Genomic DNA, 20295 nt, shown 5'->3' with positions numbered 1-20295 from the left:
TAACTTCCAGGCTCCTTATATGTGGAACCAGAAGCCATAAGTACACTCCTTCCACTCTTCCCGTTACAAATCCACCAGGAAGAACTTCCTTCCCCTGTTGGCTAGAGAGACTTGGTGAGTCCTCAAGGACTTAGAGATACCGCATTCCCACACCATCCTGAAGAGACACTGAAGCCAGCAGCATCACTCCCAGCCCTGCTCCAGGGAAAAGGCAGGGAGGGAGACAGACACTTGGGTGGGGTCACGTACAAAGAAGGGACAGATTTCAGGTTTTCTTAATGACTTTAATTGGAGACTCGAATGCTGTAAACCATCATTCAAACCTAGTTCTGTGAGACAGTATCTGGTTCTCCCTGAGGTCAGGGAGAAATGTGAAACTGAGGTTGGAAGAGGGAGTCCCACTCTCCCTGGTCTTTAATTCCAGAGTAAAATGATGGCTGCTGGATAAGCCCTTAAAATAACTGTTAATGCCACCAAGCTGTAAATTCTTTGTTCTGATGCAAAATCTTCTTCCTATTTGGGGGACCCTTTCACAAAATATGTGGGGTCAAAATATACCTCTGCACCCGCACTAAACAAGTAGAATGCTTCTTGATGCAGGCACTGAGCTGGCTGCAAAAACACCCAGGCCCGGAGAAGTTCACTCCCTCCCAGGTTCACTCACAGTGCCAACCCATTATCCTCTCCATCAGGCATCAGCGTTCTCCCAGGCCCTGTTCTGAGAGGATATAGCCCTAGAAAAGACCAAACGGCCACTGCTTAATTTCCATGACCAGAGTCCTTTGAGGCCCCGACATAGGGCTGAACTTCAGTTTGCAAAGCTGTGTACGATAACAGCCGTTACAGTGACCTTAAATTTTTATCTGCTGTTCTTCTTAAGAACAATTGAAAACACCTTCACGGTGACGACACCGTCAGGTTTGCCCTCTCACCAACCCCCCCAAAAAGGAAAGGGGGAAAACTCCTTCCCTTTACATTCAAAGGAAACATGAGGCCTAGAGACATCAAGGACTTGTCTCCACCAGGGCAAAGGGCTATGGAGGGCTCCCATCTTCTCTGTCTGGACTCTATTTCCAAAATGCTACAGCACAAAGATTTGACAGTTTCTCTGCATTTTTCTTACTTGTTTCTTTTCCCTCTTTCCCGTAAGGGCATTTTTAGACTTGGGAATCCCCCCTCCAGTCTTCCCCATCCTCCTCCAGCCCAGAGCAGATAGCACCTGAGTCTTGCAAGAGCTCCCACTGTCCTCATGCCCCTGTCTGGCTCCAAGCTCTATTGGGTGGAAGATACCACATAGGCTGTGGCGATGTATTTCTTGCCATTTCCATAGGTGGACTTGTCCCACGTATAGGTCTGGATGGCCAAGGGGTATCCACCCAGGCTTAACTGGCACCTGTGGGGAAAGACGGCCAAGTCAGAGGGGCCCATCACATCTCTCCGCACCCATCCCCTGCCTAGGAAGATCAAGCCCGACCCATGCAGAAGGGCTCCACCCAGACTTGAACAGCCTTTAAGAGACCTGCCACAGCTTTATTTCAGCCACTACCTCCAGCACAAGCAGCCCTTCAAAATCTGTGCCTTATTTTCTATCTTCTTAAAGAACACTGCTCCTCATCTCCTCCAGAACAGTATTATTCTAAAATCTCAGACTCTAGGGCTGAGCCCCCCAGAAATGAAATGTCTTGTTAGGGTTTTAGAAGTAGTAGGACCCCAAATCCTCAAATGTTGGAATGCATGGGGCCCCGTGGTTTCTAGCTATACTCTCTGGGATGTCAGGTTCCCACTAGGAGCCTTGGGTGCCAAAGAGAGAGGCTCAGGGTGCCAGGGCAGCTCCATTTTCTCACTGTTTTATTTTTTTTAATGTTTATTTTTAAGAGAGAGAGAGAGAGAGAGAGCAGGGGAGGGGCAGAGAGAGAGGGAGACAACGAATCCAAAGCAGGCTCCAGGCTCCGAGCTGTCACCACAGAGCCCGACACGGGGCCCTAATCCACAAGCCTTGAGATCCTGACCTGAGCCAAAGTCAGACACTTAACCGACTGAGCCACCCAGGCGCCCCTCACTGTTTTATATAGGAAGGTTCTGCATAAGATTTCACGTGGTGGTTCTGCTGCTAAGGTAAAGTTTGGCAACCACCAGTCTTTTTTTTTTTTTTAATGTTGATTTATTTATTTTGAGAGAGAGCATGCATGTGCATTAGCAGGTAGGGGCAAAGAGAGAGAGAGAGAGAGAGAGAGAGAGAGAGAATCCTAAGCAGGCTGCTCGCTGTCAGTGCAGAGCCTAATGTGGGGCTCAATCCCACGAATCGTGAGATCATGACCTGAGCTGAAATCAGACGCTTAACCGACTGAGCCACTCAGGTGTCCCTGGCAACCACCAGTCTTATCTAACAACTCCATTTCACAAGTGAGAAAACCGAGGTCCAGAAGGGTGATTTGTCGGAGCCACAGAGTCACAGAACCCAGCTCTCCCGACGGTCCTGGCTGAGGATGACGTGTGGCCCCAGCCTGCTCCCCGGGCCTGGCCGGCCCAGTACTTACACTTTGCCAGGCCTGGCAATGAAGCACAGGGAGTAGAGCGCAAACTCAAACTCAGGGCTGCTGCCGATGAAGGCTGAGCCCACTTCCTTGTAGTAGCCGTCCCAGTTGAACTGCATGGCTAACACGTCGGGGTAAGAATCCCACTGTGGAGAGTAGCAGAGAGGGCCTGGTGAATACCGCAGAGTGGGGTCTGACAGAGACGTGGCAAACGATAGCAGCCGGCCAAGATTTGGCGATGGCCCGTCTGAGTTTTCTGGGGAGGCTGGCTTCTTCACGTCGACCAAGGAGACAGTCTGGCCCGCTAAGGTGTCGGCACCCTCCGTCTGGAGCTGCCAGTGTGCATCTCCCAGGGAGGCCAGAGCCAACATTCCTGTGACTGACAGCCGGAGCTCTGTTTCTTGTGGCCATTACGTGTGGAGGAGGACAATGTATTGCCCCCAAATTATTTCCTGGCACAGGGCAGCAAAGATTTCTTTTTTATAAAATGTAAGGGGTTGAACTCAGACTAGCCAGGCTGAAACTTCCAGCCAAGGCCACCTTCTAAGGAAATTCAGGCAGGGGGTAATGGCACATCTTTGAGAGCGGTCTTCCCCGCCCTGAGAATCCTCCCCTCCCCTCAGCCTCGCATCCAGAGATGGTGCTGTCTGCCTCCTGCCCTCTGCAGTCTGGAGCCTTCAGTGTTTAGAAGGGAATCTCGGGGTCCCAGCTGCCTAAACGTGCTCTCCAGCAGATAAGGAAGTCATATTCACAATCCCCACTAGGTGGCCAATGAGAGTCACGGTGAGAGGCAAGTCTGGCTATTTGGAGTGCAGAGTGAGGGCAGGAAGTCTGACTACTCATAAGGCTTCTTCAGCTCTTGGGGTCATCACTCAGTACTCACAGGGCCGTCATAGATGTGACTGTAATAGTCAACCAGGCCCTCCTTCTCTTGCATGTAGAAGCGGATCCAGTTATGGAAGCCAGTGACTTTGCCTTTTTTGACTTCACCTATAATAAAGAGTTCAAGGTGGGTGATCTGGGCCTCCCCTCCAACCCCTACGGCCCCTCCCATGCCGAGGCTGTCCCCCTTCTTCAGGCTTTGGCTTGTAGCATGCACACCTGCTCAATCCCTTGCCCTGACTTCCCAGCATCCCACACATCCCTAACTCTCACCTAGGAAAGCCTCCCCCCCAACCCTTTCAGCTCAAGCTCTTGGGAGGATTCCTCCTCCTGGCTGGCCCTGGTGATCAATCTGGATACTCCTCTCAGCCATTTCCCCAGGAGCAAGCCAAACCTGGTGGGAGCTTCATGGGGTGGGACAGTGGGGAGAAAGCCCATGGCCCTCTTGGAAAGCAGAGGACCATCCAGAGGTAGACGGTCATACCCCCCAAACACATCTCCCTTCCTATGTGTGCCTTTGGGGAGCCCCAGTATCTGGTCTCCTTTCCTCTCCAGATACTCCAGAAGAGACCGTTCTTCAAAAACGGCTCCTCAGACGTGTCCCTCCCCGTTAGCTGGCTTGGCTGCCGATTCATCAGTGCCCAATGCCATCCTACTCCTGAGGGAAGCTCTCTTCCTTCCTCCAACTCTTTCTTTCCAAGCAGAATAATCTCACCTGAGAAGACATGTTCAAAGCCACTTGAGTCTTCCTCTCCATTGCCTCTTGAATAGAGCCCAAACCACATGTTCTTCAAGTCACTGACAAACTCTTGTTCCGAGCTGTAGCGGTCTGCGGAGAGGAACACGGAGGACTCAGGAGAGGAGAAGGTGGGACCAGGTCCTGGGAAGCAGGGAAGGGTCGCCTGCTCCAGCACATCAAGAGACACACAGGTTCAACCATCAAATATGTATTCAGTTGTGTATTCAATAACTATCCACAGTGCCTCTGTTCTGTGCCAAGCCAGATAAAGCCTGAGGATCCAGCAGGGAAAGGCAAGGACAAGATCCTTGCCTTCATGGTTTCCGTTCCAGTGAAGAGACAAATATTAAACAATATGATAGAAAATAAGTGCCATAAAGAAAATAAAGCAGAGCATCCCATGATGACTGGAGGTGGGGTGGGGGTAGGGGGCTCTTCTAGAAAAGAAGGTCAGAAAGGCTTCTCAGAGAAGGTAGCACTAATCAGAGACCTGAAGGAGTCAGCCATGTGAAACCAGGGGGAGAGATTCTTCCACGTAGAGGGAGCAGCAGGTACAAGGCTCTAAGATGACTTGGGCTTCGTGTTCAGAGCGAAGAAAAAGTCAGTGTGGCCGGAGCATAGTGGGCTGCAGGGGAGAGTGGTAGGAGAGGCAGTCTGAGAGGTAGGCAGCAGCCCCCCACACAAGCCATGGCAAGAAAGCTGGGTGTCACCAAAAAGTAATTGTACAAAAATATTTTAGACGTACCGAGTACGTTCTATGTGCCTGAAATGTTTTAAGTGCTTTCAGTCCGCACACTGACGGTTCACATAAGGTTGATACTAATTATCCCCAATTTAGAAATGAGGAAATCGAGGCAGATCTAGGCTATGTAACTCACACAAGATCACGCAGTTAATGACCGGTAAATATGGCCCGTGAGCTCACGCGATCGTTACCTACGGCAACTGGTCTCTCGACTCTTTCATAGCTTCTGAGAGGACAAAGAGCCACCAAAAGTTTTTAAGCAGGGAAATTATGCGATAGCTTTGTTTTCAAAGGCTCACTCTGGGGGCGCCTGGGTGGCTCAGTCGGTTGAGCGGCCAACTTCAGCTCAGGTCATGATCTCGCAGTCCGTGGGTTCGAGCCCCGTGTTGGGCTCTGTGCTGACAGCTCGGAGCCTGGAGCCTGTTTCGGATTCTGTGTCTCCCTCTGTCTCTGACCCTCCCCTGTTCATGCTCTCTCTCTCTCTCTGTCTCAAAAATAAATAAATGTTAAAAAAAAAAAAAAAAAAGGCTCTCTCTGGCAGTATATGTAAAAAGCCAGCAGGGACACCAGTTTTGAGGCTAACGCCTTGTCCAGGTCTGAAACCGCGGTGACAGCCGTGGAGGAGGGGTGAGAAGCAGGGAGGTAGATCTTGAAGGAGGATGTGCTGGACATTACTGATGGGGCAGTTGGAGGTGAGGAGCTGTGAAGCAAAGAGAAGAACTGAATATAATTCCCAAACCCGGGGTTTGGGCCTGAGCATTGGGATAAGCTGTGGTGTCACTGATGGGATGGCGCAGCCTGAGGAAGGAGGTCTGGAAGAAGAGGTGGGAAGCGTGAGTTCTCTCCCCACTAAGTTCTGAGTAGATGCCATGAGAGCCACGTGAGACGTCAGAGAGGCAGCGGGGAAAAGTTGGGGCTGGAGCTCTAATTTAGGGAGCCATCAGATATCGACTGCCTGCCGCCCAGAATTGTGTGCTGGAGGCTACCAAAGAGGTACCAGACATCTTCCCTCCTTTCAAGGACTTAAAGCACAGCCGGAAAACAAGAAACAATACACATGAAATAAGACAATGGTTTCACCATCTGAAGGGCTACCACTTACCCGGTGCTCGGCTTTCCCCTCTGTGCTTTACATGCATTAATCTGCCGAGACCCCATTTCACAGATAAGGCTCAAACAGGGAAGATCATTTGCCCGACAAGTGGCATGGTCTCTCCGGCCCAAGGCGATTTGGGGCTATCCCACCACCCACCCACCGCAAACCCTTGACCTCTGAGGAGATGCTGAAAGCCAGCAGTGAGCTGGGGCAGGTGCAGCTTCAGCAATGTGGGATGTGAGCTAGACCTGGAAGGACGGTCTGCATTTGGACAGGGAGAGAGGTGAGGACAGGATAAGTAGTGGAACAGCCTGGCCCCAGTATCGAATCCCTGGGTCCCAGAGAACTCGCAACTTCCCTCATGGTCTCAGACAGGTCACCTAGCCGGTGTGAGCCTCCGCTTCTCTCCTCTGACAAGCTGGAGGGCTGCCTTGACCTCCAAGACTCTCTCCTGTGTTTACTGCAGAGGAGCACCAGGGGGCGGTGCCGGCTCGTGCCCTCTTCACAGGGATTACTTGTGTGTCACCGGCTTTACCTAAAAATGCGTGTCACTCACTCTTAAGGGAAGGTGGGCAGGTGGAATGCAGAGGCTCTGAGGCAGGGGAAAGACCTGGACAGAGCTGCCCACGAGGCAGAGCCTGGCTGCCTGGAGTTCACGAGAGGCATCTGCACGACCCTAACAAACACAACCCCATGCCAAAAAGTCCTGCGGCTCAAACCTTTTTTTGGTCTGATTCAAATGTGTCCCTGTCTGGAGCCGCTCCAAACAGAACCCCTCCCGGGAGAACGTCCCTCTCTGAACTTTTGGTGATTTTCTGTTGCTGTTTCTGTTGTGAAAAAGGAGGGAAGAGAATCAGGGACCCTATGTGCCCCAGAAAGTGGCACTGCCCCTGGGAGCGGCTGCGGTGGGGTGGAGTGGGGTGACTCCCCATCCTGCAGAGACCCTGAGACTGAAGCAGTGAGTGGCGGGGATAAATGAGGCAGCTAAGGGTAGATCAAAAAGAGAGGCGACCTCCAGGCCAGACAGAGGCCTTCTTCAGCCCCCCAGGGCCACGGTCTGTCCTGGGCTCCTCGCTGGCCCCTTCCCTGCCCCTCGCAGGCATCCACTGGCCACTACACGGTCCCCACCTGCTCTCTTTGCCTCCCCACCATGGAGCCCCAGGGCTGGCAGGCTCTCCTGCAGACACCCTCGTCCTCAGCACCGCCTCCTGGGGCCCGGGGAGGCTCACTCACTCTGGTGATGGAGGAAGGCATAGAGTTCCTTCATGACTGCCGTCTTCATGACCTCTCTGAGGAAGGCATCCTGCTCAGCCAGCTGCTGGGCACTGAAGTGCTCCCCACGGCCCGTGGCCCGCTGGTAGTTGTTGAGGAGGTTGATGAAGGCGGCGTAGGTCGGCTTGGAAAACAGCTTCTCGTTGACATATGTGAAGAGCCTGGGGAAGGCAGAGGGAGGCTCAGTGAGAGGCCGAACATGGAGCAAAAAACCCCCCACGGGAACTGCCAGACAGACCAGGGCAGGCAGGGGAGGGTTGGGTTGGGGAGCAGAGCGGGGACTCGAGACGCTCTCCAAGGGTGTACGTGAGGTCACTCTTTTCGTCCCCTTCAGCTCTTGGAAGGTCAGTTCTATTATCGGCCCAATCACAGCAACCCTCCCAACGGGACACCCACAGTCCCTCAAGACGACTTTATTTGTCTCTGGAGACCTTTTTTTTTTTTTCCTCAACCTTTGATCCTTCCTGCCTTGAGGAGAGAAGAACAGGGGCAGGGAAGGAAGCAAAGCCGGGGTGGGAGCAGGTAGGGGGGACTTTGCTGGAAGAGGAGTGATGAGAACTCACGGCTCTGGGCAGCAGTCCACTTGGTCTCTGGTCTCCGAGGGCGAGATGCGGTTTTGGCTGTTAATAATGACATCTTCCTTCTGGGCTTTGTTGGTGTCTGCCCTGTAGATCTTCTCAGAGATGCTCTGCAGCTCCTCCTTGGTTATGGCGTCACTGCTGTAGGAGAAGCCCTCTAGAAGGAATTCGGGAGGGGTATCTCAGCCCAAGGCAGGCCCGGGGGCGGGGGCAGCGATCTGCATGCCCCCTCTCTTGGGCAACTTCCAGAAGCCGGCGGCCAGGGAGACAGGCCGCATGGGTCACCCTCATGGTTGGAGGGCAGGGGCCTGGGGCCCAAAGGATACTTAAAATCAGCTCGTGGCCTTGCCCACAGAATGTCCACACAGTGTCCACACCGCCCCCTCCTCTGGGGAGGTTCTCAAACTTGGGCATGCACCAGAATCCCCTGGAAGGCTTGCTAAAACAGGTCAGGGGGCCCCACCCCCAGAGTTTCTGACAGTGGGTCTGGGGGAAGCCCCAGAGTTTGCATTTCTAATAAATCCTCAGGTGTTCCTGCTGCTGCGGGGTCCAGGGACCACCCCCTGGACAACTACTGCTCTGGAGAGTTCCTCCGTCTCTGGGGCTGTGCTAAAGGGAGCAGGAGACTGACCGTGGCCACACAGGCTCTCGAAATCCTTGCAGCAGTTCCCAAACTCTGGGCAGCGGGCATCACAGTGGCATGGTTGGTGCCTGTCGAAGGCCTCCTGGCAGCGGTCCCGGCAGGAGCTGGGCGCCGAGTACAAGTCTGAGAAAACAGGGGAGGGCGGTGTGTGTGTGTGTGTGTGTGTGTGTGTGTGTGTGTGTGTGTGTGTGTGTGTGTCTGTGTCTGTGTGTGCGTGCGTGTGCGTGTGTGTGTGTATACGCGGCGGACCACTAGAGGGCGCCCCTCCATCCGACGGCCAGTTCGCCCTCTCCAACCCCCCAGCCTCGCCCTCGCCCTCGCCCTCGTGCACTCCTATTCCAGATCTCCAGGGAAGGAAAACAAACAAGCTAAGTTGGTGCACACCCTTCGCAGTCCGGAAGCCCTTTCAGAGAGGCCGAACTCTACTTTCTGGCCTGTTGTTTTTATAATCTTCCCACTCTAAAAATAAAATCTCTTCCCCCTTCCCTCTGTAGGCCTCAGACTCCCTTCCTGCCTACAGCCCAGGCTGCGGAGGCCAGCCCTCTCACCACCTCCAGGTGCTGGGTTGGGGTGGGGGGTGTCCATCTGGCTTAGGCCTGGGCCTGCGGCCACCGGGATGGCTGACCCCTCCTTGTCACCCTTTCATGTCCCCACTCCTCTGGCCTGAGGGCCCTGCTTTAGGAAGGCCAACTTACGGCTTGATGGGGCCTCTGTCTCTTCCTCCAGCTCCAGGAATGGCTCTGGCTCATTGGGGTCCTCTTCCACTATAGGTCAGAGAAAGAAAGTCACCAACCACCCCCGTGGGGTCCCTTCCCTTTATCTCGGTTCTCAGATCCCCCAACCTCAGGGACAAGCAGTGCAGCGGCAGAGAATACAAAACAGGGGCTGAGGCGCAGGGGGTAAGGCCCACATGAAGAAGGAGACAGACTGAAAATGGCTGCAGACTGTATAAAAAGCAAAAGGAATCTCCGCAGGGGACAACTTTTGCTTGCCACGTTAGCATTCAGGTATTCGGCGGGATCGGCTGAAACGGGAGATCTATTTGTATTTGTTCATCTGTGTAAAGGGGAGGGGTGGCAGAGGTGGTGCCTTCTGGACTGAAAACTCTGATTTTCTTATGACTTTTCTTTAGTCTAAGTTGCTAGATGGACAGGCTTGACATTCTCCAAATGACAAGGCCCTCACTCACTTAGAACATCCCTTACCTATAACAACTCCCCGTCAGAGTCAAGGGTGAACTCCACCCAGGCCCTCCAGGACGGAGAACTGTTTGCTGAGATACCAACTTCCCTTCTTTCTTTACAACACTTGGCAGTGGCCACAGAGACTGTCTGGGGGGAGGGCGTGTACAGAAAAGCACGTTCTTAATGCTGCCCTATTCCCTGGCCTGCAGGCTGTGTGACTGCAGCCCCGCTCTGGGCAGAGCAAGGTGGGCGGAGTGGGGGGTGGGGAGGAGGAGGAAGGCTACTCCTGGGGACTCTGAGCTCCTCTCCCAGGCGCTAATTTGCCCCGAAGAAGCAACACTATTACAAAGTACTTCAGAATCTGTTAGTGAGCTTTCTGGAGACTGTTGTGTTATTACCATCAGAACCGCGGGTCGGCTGATTCATTCAGCCAACCGATATCTTCTGATCACTTACTTTGCGCCAGGCTGCGTGTTCTAAGTGCTGAGTGTTCTAAGTGCTGACAATCCGCAGGGTTCTCGACGCAGCCAATGTTATGCTAAATGGACTTTCAAGGGCTGATTTAGAGTCTGGAGCGTGAGCATCGTCTATATTTTTTTTTCTGTGGGGAAAGGATTCTGCGTTGCAAATCAGAGACTTGGAGATGGACTGGCTCCAAAGCTAAGTATTGTCTCTGCTGTGAAATGCCAGCCCGATGGTCCAAGGTGAACGGGCTCTCCTGTGTCTCCTGAATAGGGCACAAGGCAGGGGAAAGGGGCAGGCTCTGATTCTGGCAGTGAGCTCCGGACCTGTGTTTCCCTACCTGGGCCTGATCAGCAGAACTTCTGCTGGTGGTGTTTTTGTGTAAATTGAACGAGGGTTCCTTCAGGGTGGAAGCAGCTCGGTGAACACATGGCCAGGTCAGCAGATACCAGAATTTACTTCGGGAAAATTAGGAAAAGGTACTCCTTCCTCTCAGCAGACCGAGCTCTTCATCAGGGCACATGGCTCAGCAAGAAGGGTATCGATTCAATTTTGGTCCAGCTTGCCTTCTCAGCCAGGTGGCCTTGTGCAGTGCACAACCTGCACAACCATATGCGGTGGTCTTGCTGGCCATTACCTACCATTGGCTTCAGTGATCACGTTTACCAAACTGAGAAGCAGGGCACATGGTTTGGCAGTGAACTTAGCAAGGCTTTGTGTCACAAAGCAGAAGACCATTTATCTGGTGCTCTACAACATTGGAGGCACCCAAGCGGGGGAATTATTCAAAATTCTTTTGTCAAACGATTCCTTTAAAACTATGTTGTTAGCATAGCAGAGAAACAATTGGCTTTTGAGGGTGGTGCGTGTCCCGTTCAATCGCTAGGCAGGGAATGACAGATTGGAGATGTTGCAGCCACTGGGTCCACTCATTATAGGACAAGTAGAGTGAGTCACAACAGTACTGTGACGCGCGCAGTCTTCCCGGTGGCTTGAACATCGGGAGGTTCGATGCCGTTATTACACTTCTGCGATTTAACGTGTTGAATAACAATTGGTAACGTAATTCACACTATATTAACGTTTGCTGTCATTTTGCTGTTGGGGGAATTACTTAAACTTCCGAGATAGGACTGTTAATCCTGACAGTTCAGACATATACTCCAGGTAAATGCCATCTATTTTCCTTTACGTTGGGGTTTTACAATGGGGACGTCCTAAAATACCTGGGACGAATAGTGGCCAAATCCCTGACCCTTGCTCTGTGCCTCAGTGTCCCCATTCGGGCCCTTTGAGCCCTGTCATCAGTCTTGAACCCCGCGATGAACCGCTGGATGCCCAAGCCAGCGTCCCTTCAGGCAGGCTGGGCATGCGCCTGGACTTGGCCTGGCGTGCTGTGCCTCCCAGAGCCCTCACTCCTCAAGGAGCCTCACCGGTACACAGCTGGTCATAGTCTTCACAGCAGTCCCCGTGCCGGGGACACCGGCGGTCACAATGGCAAGCAGCATCCCGGTTAAATTTCTCATTACAGCGAGACGCACATGACTCCATTTTTCCTGTGGACAGTGAAGGTCACAAACTCAGTGCTGTGAGGCTCCTATTCTCCTCATCCAGGTGCCCCCTGCAGTAGGGTTTGCAGACGGGGAAGCAGGGAAGATCATTGCTATCTGCAAGGGAGAGATACACGCGTAGCCTCCCGAGCATGACATAAGCCTCGTCCTCACCGCCTTCCACCCACTGTGTATTGCAGGGCTCATAACACAGATGAGGCTGACAAACTCAAGTGCCTATTGAGACCAGACCGCTAGTAGAAGCAGGTAAAGAAGCAGGGGTGGGGCGGGCGGTAGGAAGAGGTGGGGACCATGACAAACTTGGCAGGGATGCTCTGCCTGAAATCGGCAGCCACTCTCAGCTCCAGTCACTTGCTGCCATGTCGGGACGCAGGCTCGTTGTTGCCAGAGCCTCTAGTTTTTCAAGAGAAGCCTTCATTTTTAGCTGAAATTTCCCGATTAAAAAAAAAAAGAAAAGAAAAAAGTCAGGCAGACCAAAGAAAGAGGTCCGTGGGCTGGTCGTGACTCACAGGCCACCCTTCACCGGTCATGCGGACGAAGGCGAGTCACTGCCGCCCCAGGGATCCCACCTGCCCTCTCCCCTCTGCCACCCCCTTCCTCTCATCCCGCCCCTTTTATGTCTTCTGCTGCTTTGTTCTTTGCTCCCCTTCATCCGGTCTTCCCCACACCCTGTTTCCCCCTGGGTCCCAGCTTTCTGTTTCTGCTAGCCTTTGGAATGCGTTTGAATTAGTTCATGCTGGGGGGGCGGGGGCGGGTACGAGGAGGGTACGGGTGAGATCTGGGTTCTGGAATAGGCTCTGTGATGGAACCGCAGGCCACATCACTAGCTCCGGCCAGATGACTTTTGCAGAAGCAAATTTTCAGTCACGAAGGGCGTGAGACAAAAAAGTCTTGAAAGCAATGGCACAAACCCACTACCACTCCTAAAGATGCAAGCCCCACCAGGGTGACAGCTGGCCTTGGGGGCCCTTTCCTTCCACTTTGAGCTTTAAGGGTAATTACAGAGTCTCTGTTTCCACTTGAGGTTCCTGAGGTTTGGATTTAGCGAAGGCTGGGCTTGGGGGCCAGGCTGTGGGCTACGGAGGAGGTCAAGATCAGAGTCAGAGTGACTATTAGCATCGGAATTTGAATGAACTCGGAAACGGAAACCTCACTTGGGCCAGAGTTGGGATTAGGCTAGGTTGAGAGGAAGAGCTACCACCGGGATTTGGGCTGGAGTTACATTTGTTGATAAAAGTAACAGTTTTGTCTCCACGTTTGGGTGAGGAATGTGGGGGATGGGTTTAAGACCGCTTCAGGGTCCACGAATGTGTCAGGATCAGGAGAAGGGAAACTATCCCAGTTTTGCCTCAGGTTAGATGTGGGGTTTGGTTCCGGTTGTGACTGCACACAGGTACGGTGTCTCAAGCCTGGAGTGGGTGGGAGGTGGGAGGTGAATATTAGGGATATGGATTCAGTTACCGGTTTGGGGTCCAGGAGGCGGGTTTATCCTGTGCTAATGAGGGGGGAATAGCAGGGAGGTTGAGAAACCGGACCCGGTGCCCAAACGGCAGGGAGCTGGAATTCTGGTTCTTTGGCTTTCCAGCTACAAGATCTCGGGCAAGTTATTTGACCATCTGTGCCTCAGTTTCCCTATCTGTGAAGGGGTCATAACGATGGAGACCATCTCATAGAATATTTATAAGAATGAAATGGGTGGATCCTGGTAAAGCACTGGACAGCACATGACACGTAGTGGCCACGTGTGTTCGATAAATGCACAGTGACAATATTCCATGGCCACCTTCAACGTGGCAAGTGTTCAGACAGGCTGGAGCAGTCTTCCCTGTCGACATACGTAATCTATCTGACGCCCTCCCCACGTTTCAGCTGGGCCATCCCTTGGACTGAGGTGTCGGTGCATTTATGTTGCTGACGGTGACGTCATTGCTGTGAGCCTGTGTTCTTTACCTCAAAGAGGTGTCAGGTCAAGGTTAACCAGATCCTGAGGCAGCCTCAAGTTGCGCACAGGGCCTCCAATGTGGCCAGGAAGGCAGGCCTTTGATCCGATGGACTGTCCTTAAAAACAACCAGGCCCGGGGCACCTGGGTGGCTCAGTCGGTTGAGCGGCCGACTTCGGCTCAGGTCGTGATCTCGCGGTCCGTGAGTTTGAGCCCCGCGTCGGGCTCTGTGCTGACGGCTCGGAGCCTGGAGCCTGTTTCAGATTCTGTCTCCCTCTCTCTGACCCTCCCCCGTTCATGCTCTGTCTCTCTCTGTCTCAAAAATAAATAAACGTTAAAAAAAAATTAAAAAAAAAAACAACCAGGCCCAAGGCCACTGGTCCCTTGGGGCTCAGGGGAAGTCCTCTTGAATCTAAATGATGCTCCCTTGGAGCCCCAATGCAGAGATCTTAAGGAGAAATTTTTAGGCCAGGAGGAAGGCTTGGTCAGCTGCCCGCTCGGTCAGCCTGGCAGTACACCCAGAATCCAAAGGGAGAAAATCCAGACAAATCAGGGCAACATTTACAATGGGCCAGATCAGCAGAGTCCAAGGAGAGAATTCACTTCTTTCCAGCAGCTGGCACCAGTTGAGAAGGCCCCAAGTGAATGGTCTGTTCTGGGGAGCTCAGAACACCCCCACTGGCCCTGGCTGCGGGGACTTTTTCATCTCTGTTCAAGAACTTTGTCCCAGTAAGAACCCCCTTCCAGGGGTTCCCTGTAAACTCGGTCTTCTTCCAGATGACCTGGGGATTTGAGGGGGGAGAGGGGAAGCTAGGAGGGACTTTTCCTCATAGGCGCCTTGCTGTGCTGTCCTGGGGACACTCAGTGGACTAGTCACCCTGACTCCTCACTCCAGCATCCCCGCCCTGTGCCTCCGGGCCACACAAGGCTCTTTGTGTGCCTCACCCACTGGTCAGGTGCAGTCACTGCTTCAGCAACCATCTGTCCCTTGCCCTTCTGCCTCATCTCTCCGAGCCTCTGCCTTTCTTCGTTTTGGCCTTTTCTATCTCAGGTTTTCCCTCCATCCCCCTCTCCTCCTCTCCCATGAAATGTTAAATTTCTGTGCACTCTTCAAGACTTCAATATGCCAGAATGCCCCCTCCCTATCCATGCTGCCCACCAAGAGAGTCTGGTCCCAAGCCTGAATGTCCCTATTATATTAGGCCCTCTGATGATTGGGGCATCCTACATCCATGCCTGTCCAGGAGCGCCAGATGCTGTTTCCCTGGAGACCTAGTCAACCAAGAAGATTCATTTCTAGGACCAGCTTCCATGGGGCGCCTGGGTGGCGTAGTTGGTTAAGCGTCCGACTTCAGCCAGGTCACGATCTCGCGGTCCGTGAGTTCGAGCCCCGCGTCAGGCTCTGGGCTGATGGCTCAGAGCCTGGAGCCTGTTTCCGATTCTGTGTCTCCCTCTCTCTCTGCCCCTCCCCCGTTCATGCTCTGTCTCTCTCTGTCCCAAAAATAAAAATAAAAAAAAATAAAAAAATAAAAAATAAAAAAAAATTTAAAAAAAAATCTAGGACCAGCTTCCTGCCTCAGTTCACTTGAAACAACCAAGGTCCTGAGGCCGGCAGTGACTCCTTCATCCGATTCACATTCTTGAATCTCAGTTCTGAGATGTTGGAACCGGGAGAGACAAGAGCAGAGCCTCTTCCCTCCCACCTTAGGAAAGAAGGCATCGCCCACTGGCCCCTCCTCACCTCCCCATCCACCCCACGGCCAGATCAGATCACCATCCCAGACTCAGGGGTCCACCTGCACTTCAGAAGCCACTGTTGCCTCTGCCCTCAGGGGTGTCCGTCCGGGGACCAAACGTCTCAAGCCGCTCTCCTCTCCTGAGACTGGGATGTGCCAACCCAGCGGCCACTCCTTCACGCTAAGCTAAAAGGTCTCATGCCCTCCCTTATTGGCTGTCCACCACCCAGGGCCCAGACAGAGCTGACTCCCAGCTGTTCTGCTGTGGGTGCCAGAGTAGAGGCGGTCCGTCCCGGTGCAGGGAGCCTGGGAATAGCTTTCTCCTCCAAACCTTTTCCATTTGGGCATCCCGCTAGGGGTCTCCTTAGACATAACCTGACTGGAAAGGACTCCAAGAGGGAGTTTTTCCCAGGAATATTTATAAGCATAATCACAACCAAAACCCCAGTTCATTGGAGGCACCTGGGTGGCTCAGCCAGTTCAGCCACCGACTTCGGCTCAGGTCATGATCTCACGGTTCGTGAATTCCAGCCCCAGCATCAGGCTCTGTGCTGACAGCTCAGAGCCTGGAGCCTGCTTTGGATTCTGTGTCTCCCTCCCTCTCTCTCTGCCCCTCCCCTGCTCTCTCTTTCTCTCTCTCTAAAATAAATAAACATTAAAATTTTCTTTAAAACCCAGTTCATTGAGATCTCACTCCGCGTAAGGTACTTCTTATACATTATCTTAATCCTTACAACAACCCTATATAGGAACAACCTGGGTTGGGTGGGATGGATATCAAGCTCTGATTCTTTCTCCTCTGGCAGGGGAGAATTCCCCACACACCTCTCAGCTCGGCCCCCCCCCCCTTGGCACTCGTTCCTACTCACCCATTAACCATCAGTTAACACATCGGCATCAGCATTTTGCACAGCTACCAGGCAGGAAGCCGCCGGTCCCACCTCCAGCACCGCTTAGTAACTGCAGGCGGGACCCTTCTCTGTGCTCTGGTCCCTCTGACACTGGGTCAAAGAGCCATTCCTCTGACCGCTTGTACAGCTGGGAGAGCACATGGCCCACCTCCTGGTCAGGGGCTTTTCCAGTAGCCGTCCCCCCCTCCCCCCCCCCCCCCCCCGCTCCCAGACAACCTCACCCAACCCCAGGCAGTGGAGCCAGTGACCAAAGGCAACGAGGCCACTCAAACCCAGCAGGCCCCAGCCCCAGCCCCAGCCCCAGCCCCAGCCTTATACCACATAGTGAGCCCGCAGAAAAAACCTTGGTGAGATCACAAGTCAGGTTGGACTAAGAGATGTTTGGAGCTGGTCTTCCAAAGAGTCAAGAAGGAGCATCCATGACATTAGTCCATCAGCCCTGCAGCCCCCTTTACACAGTCCCCTTCACCCCAGAGATCACTCCTATACTCCAACACGGACAGGTCTAAGATGCTCCATGGCTGTAGAACAGAGCTGACCCTCTCTTGTCCCACTACCCTCACTTTCTACCAAGTTCTCTACCTCTCTGCTTCTCTAGGCAGGACGCTTTTCACCCCCACCAGATAACGACTTACCAGCCCAGGCCAGGCTGCAGAGCATGGCCACTATCAAGGGCACGCAGGCCCTCATGGTGCCCGGTTGGAGGCCAAAAGGGGACTGGCTGTTGGACTTTCACTAGAGTCAAGGTGAACGTCACAGCTCTCAAATGAGCCTTATTTCCCAGGCTGATCCTTTTAAAGGCATCGGAACTTGTGGATCTGGTACCTCCAGATCCTTCCAGGAAGAAAAAAGGGAGGGAGGGACCCTAGATGGACAGGAGGTGGAGAGGGGGTGGGGCCCTGCAGCTGTTTGAAGCCAGAGGGAAGGTGACTAAGCAGGCGGGTAATTCCAGATGTTTAGAACAGGTAATGCTAGCTGTTTGTAGCCAGAAAAATAGGTCATGCAAACAGGCACAGCAAGATGGATCTAGTTTGGGGGGGGGGGGGGTTCCTCTGTCCAAATTGGGAGCACTGATAGGCTTATCTTTGGGTGATGCCCTCCAAACACCGACCCACCTGCAAGCCACAGGCCTGACTTTCCAAGGAGCTACAGCCTCGCTTCATCTTTAAGTTCCTGGGGTTTAATATGAGGAACATAGAAAGGTGGTCATTACAGGTCTGAAAAACAGTAAGTGCTCAGGCAAGCGTAGAGGGCAGCAGAAGGAGAGATATAGGAGGTGTGGGTCGGGAAGAGGGGCTGCCCTTGTTAACATCAAGCCACACAGAGCTCAGTCACCCCAGCAATAGTGTGCAAATGGTCTCTAACTCTTGCTGAGTCAGCAGCTCAGGTTTTACATGTTCCAGGTTCTCACAGCTTCCCGATTTACGGTCATCCAGGCCAGGGATGGGCAAGAGGCCTTAGAGGGAGCCAGAGGGCCCACCCTTCCTCTCCTGGGGGCCCAGCAGCCTGCTCCCTGCATCCCTTACTTACACTCATCTTCCCAAGGACCCTCCCCAGAGAGATGAGGCTTCTCACCATCCTTGCTCCCCAAGTCCAAGAGCAGAAGTGCAGGAACTTGGGGCTGCCAGATTTTGCCTCCTATTGAAGGTAAAATCTGCTAAAACGCCCTGTTCCAGAAAGAACGCCGCATGGAGATTCTGCCCTCTCAATAGAAGAAAACTCTCGAATGAAAAGGCACAATTGATGAACGATTGAGACTACTCTATAGTGACTTTTTGCCAAGGGTGAAGTAGGAGGGCGTGTCCCCCTCAGCCAGTGTGCTTGAAATGTGAGACACTTCCCCTCTCTGACCTCAGTCTCCCCATCTCTGAAATGACAGGGTTGGACCTGACAATCCCTTCCAAGTTCATTTCGGGGCTTCCCGCCCCGGGCCCTGGTTAGGGACGGTCTTCCACCTGTGCCGTGTGGAGAAGAGGCCACAGGTGGGGTCTCCGGGGTGCAGGGGACAGCCTGCGGCAAGCCACCTCGCGAGGGACTCACAGCAGAAGCACAGCTGACGAGTCCGCCTGGCCCTCTCCTGGAGGGGGGAGGCCAGTGGAAGGAGTAGGAGCAGAAAGGCTGCTCGGCCTGCCTGAGTTTCGTCTGCACAAGCCGAGAGCAGGCAGCGACCCCCGCCAGCCAGAACCCGTGGCCTCTGGGGGTGGGCAGCACAGGCCCAGATCTCAGACTCTAGTTAGTTTAGGGAAGAAAGGAGACTATCACTGGCTGGGCCAGGAGAATGACGCCTCGGAATTCGGGGTGGACGGTGCCTTCAAGGGCCCAGCCAGGTGAACCCTGGCTAAGGCCAGGCTATCGAGCCCTGCCGGTGTGGCCCTACTGTCCTGCTGACCTGCCTGTGGGACAGAGCTTCTGGGGCAGGAGCTCCTCCCTCCAACAGGGGAAGTGTAGGCCAGGAGCAAGGCTGGGAGCCAGGGACGGTTGAGACTGACCCCATAGAGCCAGAGGGCACATCAGAGGACCCGGCTCTTTCAGACCCAGGTCCCCTAGCAAGAACTACAACGCCAACGTTGAGGACAACTGTTAACACCGATGAAGCATGTGTCACGTGTCACACACGAAGCCCCCTGTGCACCCTCTCCTTTACTCTCCCTGCAACCCTTAACGGTATCGTTGTTATCCTCACTCACCGATGAGGAAACTGAGGCCCAGAATGGTTGGGAGACACAGTCGGGAGCACATCGGTGAGCTATGCAGTGGGGCTTCCCACCAGAGGCCATCCTAAGGGGCACTGATGTCCCGTTGTCTTGCAAAACGCATCAACAGCCACTTAATCGCGTCTGGGTTGCTATGCAAGGGGGTCTGCACTCAGACTCAGTGGCAACTAAAGTATGGTGTTGCAAGCCCTTACGTGATCCTGAGAGGCTATCCCACCTCCACCTGAATGCCTCTGTGCCTCTCGGGGCTGCTCATCCCCACTCCCCGGGTCAGATCCCCAAACCCCAGGACTCTACAACCCAAGACGCGCTGACATGGCCACAAGTATAGGACAGGAGGAAAAAAGTCCACCCGCCAAGGTATGAACACACATCTGTACGTTCACACGAAGACGCCTCCTAGATAAACTTAGATGCACGTACGTATGTACGTAGAGACGAACGCATTAAATGGTATTGCAGACAGCAGCTGGTCTAGACAGAAACCTCTGCTGTTCCTCTTTCTGAGTTCTCTCACCGGCTGGGTCTTCACGTGGGCTTTCCACCCTTGATCGAAAGCTCTTGCCGTGGGGCCAGCCAGCAAGGTGGGAGGCCCAGGAGGCTGCATTCTGGTGACAGAGGGCAGGGAGGGGGTGGGGAGAGGTGCGCGGGAGATGGTGCGCCCGTGATGAGAGCACCAACGTGGGGGGCCTCCTCTCCATCAGGAAGTGAGGATTGCGTGCCACTGTGGAAGGTTTAGAGGGCGAAGCCATCTGGGCAAGGATCAGGAGGCAGGCGGGCTGTCAGCAGTGTGAGCAATGAGCATTCCATCAGCAAGTATTTACTGAGCGCTCACCGTGTGCCTGGTGCTATGCCGTTTACTGGATGGGCAGGATTCAGGCTGGGCTGGAAAGCTGTTCTTAGAACCTTGGTTTCTAAGTGGGACAGAGGACAGAGATGGCCCAGCGTTAGACTGCTGATTGAAGTAGACCCCACGCGTCTCTGGGCCACCAAGTTGGTTCGGGGGGGGGGGGTCTCAGAACCAACAGGCTATGGGAGGGACTGACCCAGGCCAGCCTACCCACCATCCTTGTCCTCTGTGAAACCGAGGCTGGGTCACTTCAGCACAAGACCAGAACAGGAAGGGCCCTGCAGCTGGCCCAGCGCAGGTGAGACCTAGTCACCTCCCAAGGGGACCCCTGGCACCTAAAGGAGCTAGATCTCCAGCCTCCATGCCACTGTGGCCTGGAAGTACCCAGGGTCGAGACCCAAGACAGTCACCCACATCCGGTCGCTTGTGAACCACCCT

The 20295-nt window shown here is 53.7% G+C and overlaps 1 protein-coding gene and 1 long non-coding RNA gene across 6 annotated transcripts in view; one reads left to right on the top strand and one right to left on the bottom strand.

Annotated features, from left to right (window-relative positions):
* Window positions 1-20295, top strand: part of LOC109249023 (uncharacterized) — a 39859-nt gene that overhangs the window by 11376 nt on the left and 8188 nt on the right. The window contains exons 3-4 of one of the 4 annotated variants that reach the window (XR_008419633.1): window positions 3476-3543; window positions 3972-4134. The exons of the other annotated variants lie outside the window; for them this stretch is intronic. This is a non-coding gene — a long non-coding RNA (uncharacterized LOC109249023). Of the gene's footprint in view, window positions 1-3475; window positions 3544-3971; window positions 4135-20295 lie in introns of those variants that run through there. 4 annotated transcript variants of the gene reach the window in all.
* Window positions 264-19659, bottom strand: ENDOU (endonuclease, poly(U) specific). 2 transcript variants are annotated; one of them, XM_019419137.2, is made up of 10 exons: window positions 16929-19659; window positions 11569-11691; window positions 9185-9253; window positions 8478-8612; window positions 7832-8003; window positions 7230-7429; window positions 4132-4245; window positions 3418-3524; window positions 2538-2680; window positions 264-1393 (listed from the first exon to the last, which is right to left on the bottom strand). In XM_019419137.2, exons 1-10 carry the CDS (start codon window positions 16981-16983, stop codon window positions 1273-1275), a joined length of 1239 nt encoding a protein of 412 aa, XP_019274682.2. In that variant the 5' UTR covers window positions 16984-19659; the 3' UTR covers window positions 264-1272. The 2 variants fall into 2 exon arrangements, with proteins under 2 accessions (XP_019274682.2, XP_053751562.1); XM_053895587.1 differs by lacking the exon at window positions 16929-19659 and adding an exon at window positions 12007-13901.

This window comes from Panthera pardus, unplaced genomic scaffold (assembly GCF_024362965.1).
Source record: "Panthera pardus isolate Hobbes unplaced genomic scaffold, ASM2436296v1 HiC_scaffold_6, whole genome shotgun sequence".
Lineage (NCBI taxonomy): Eukaryota > Metazoa > Chordata > Mammalia > Carnivora > Felidae > Panthera > Panthera pardus.
The sequence above is the reverse complement of the archived record's forward strand: the minus strand, read 5'-3'. Positions and strand labels throughout refer to the sequence as shown.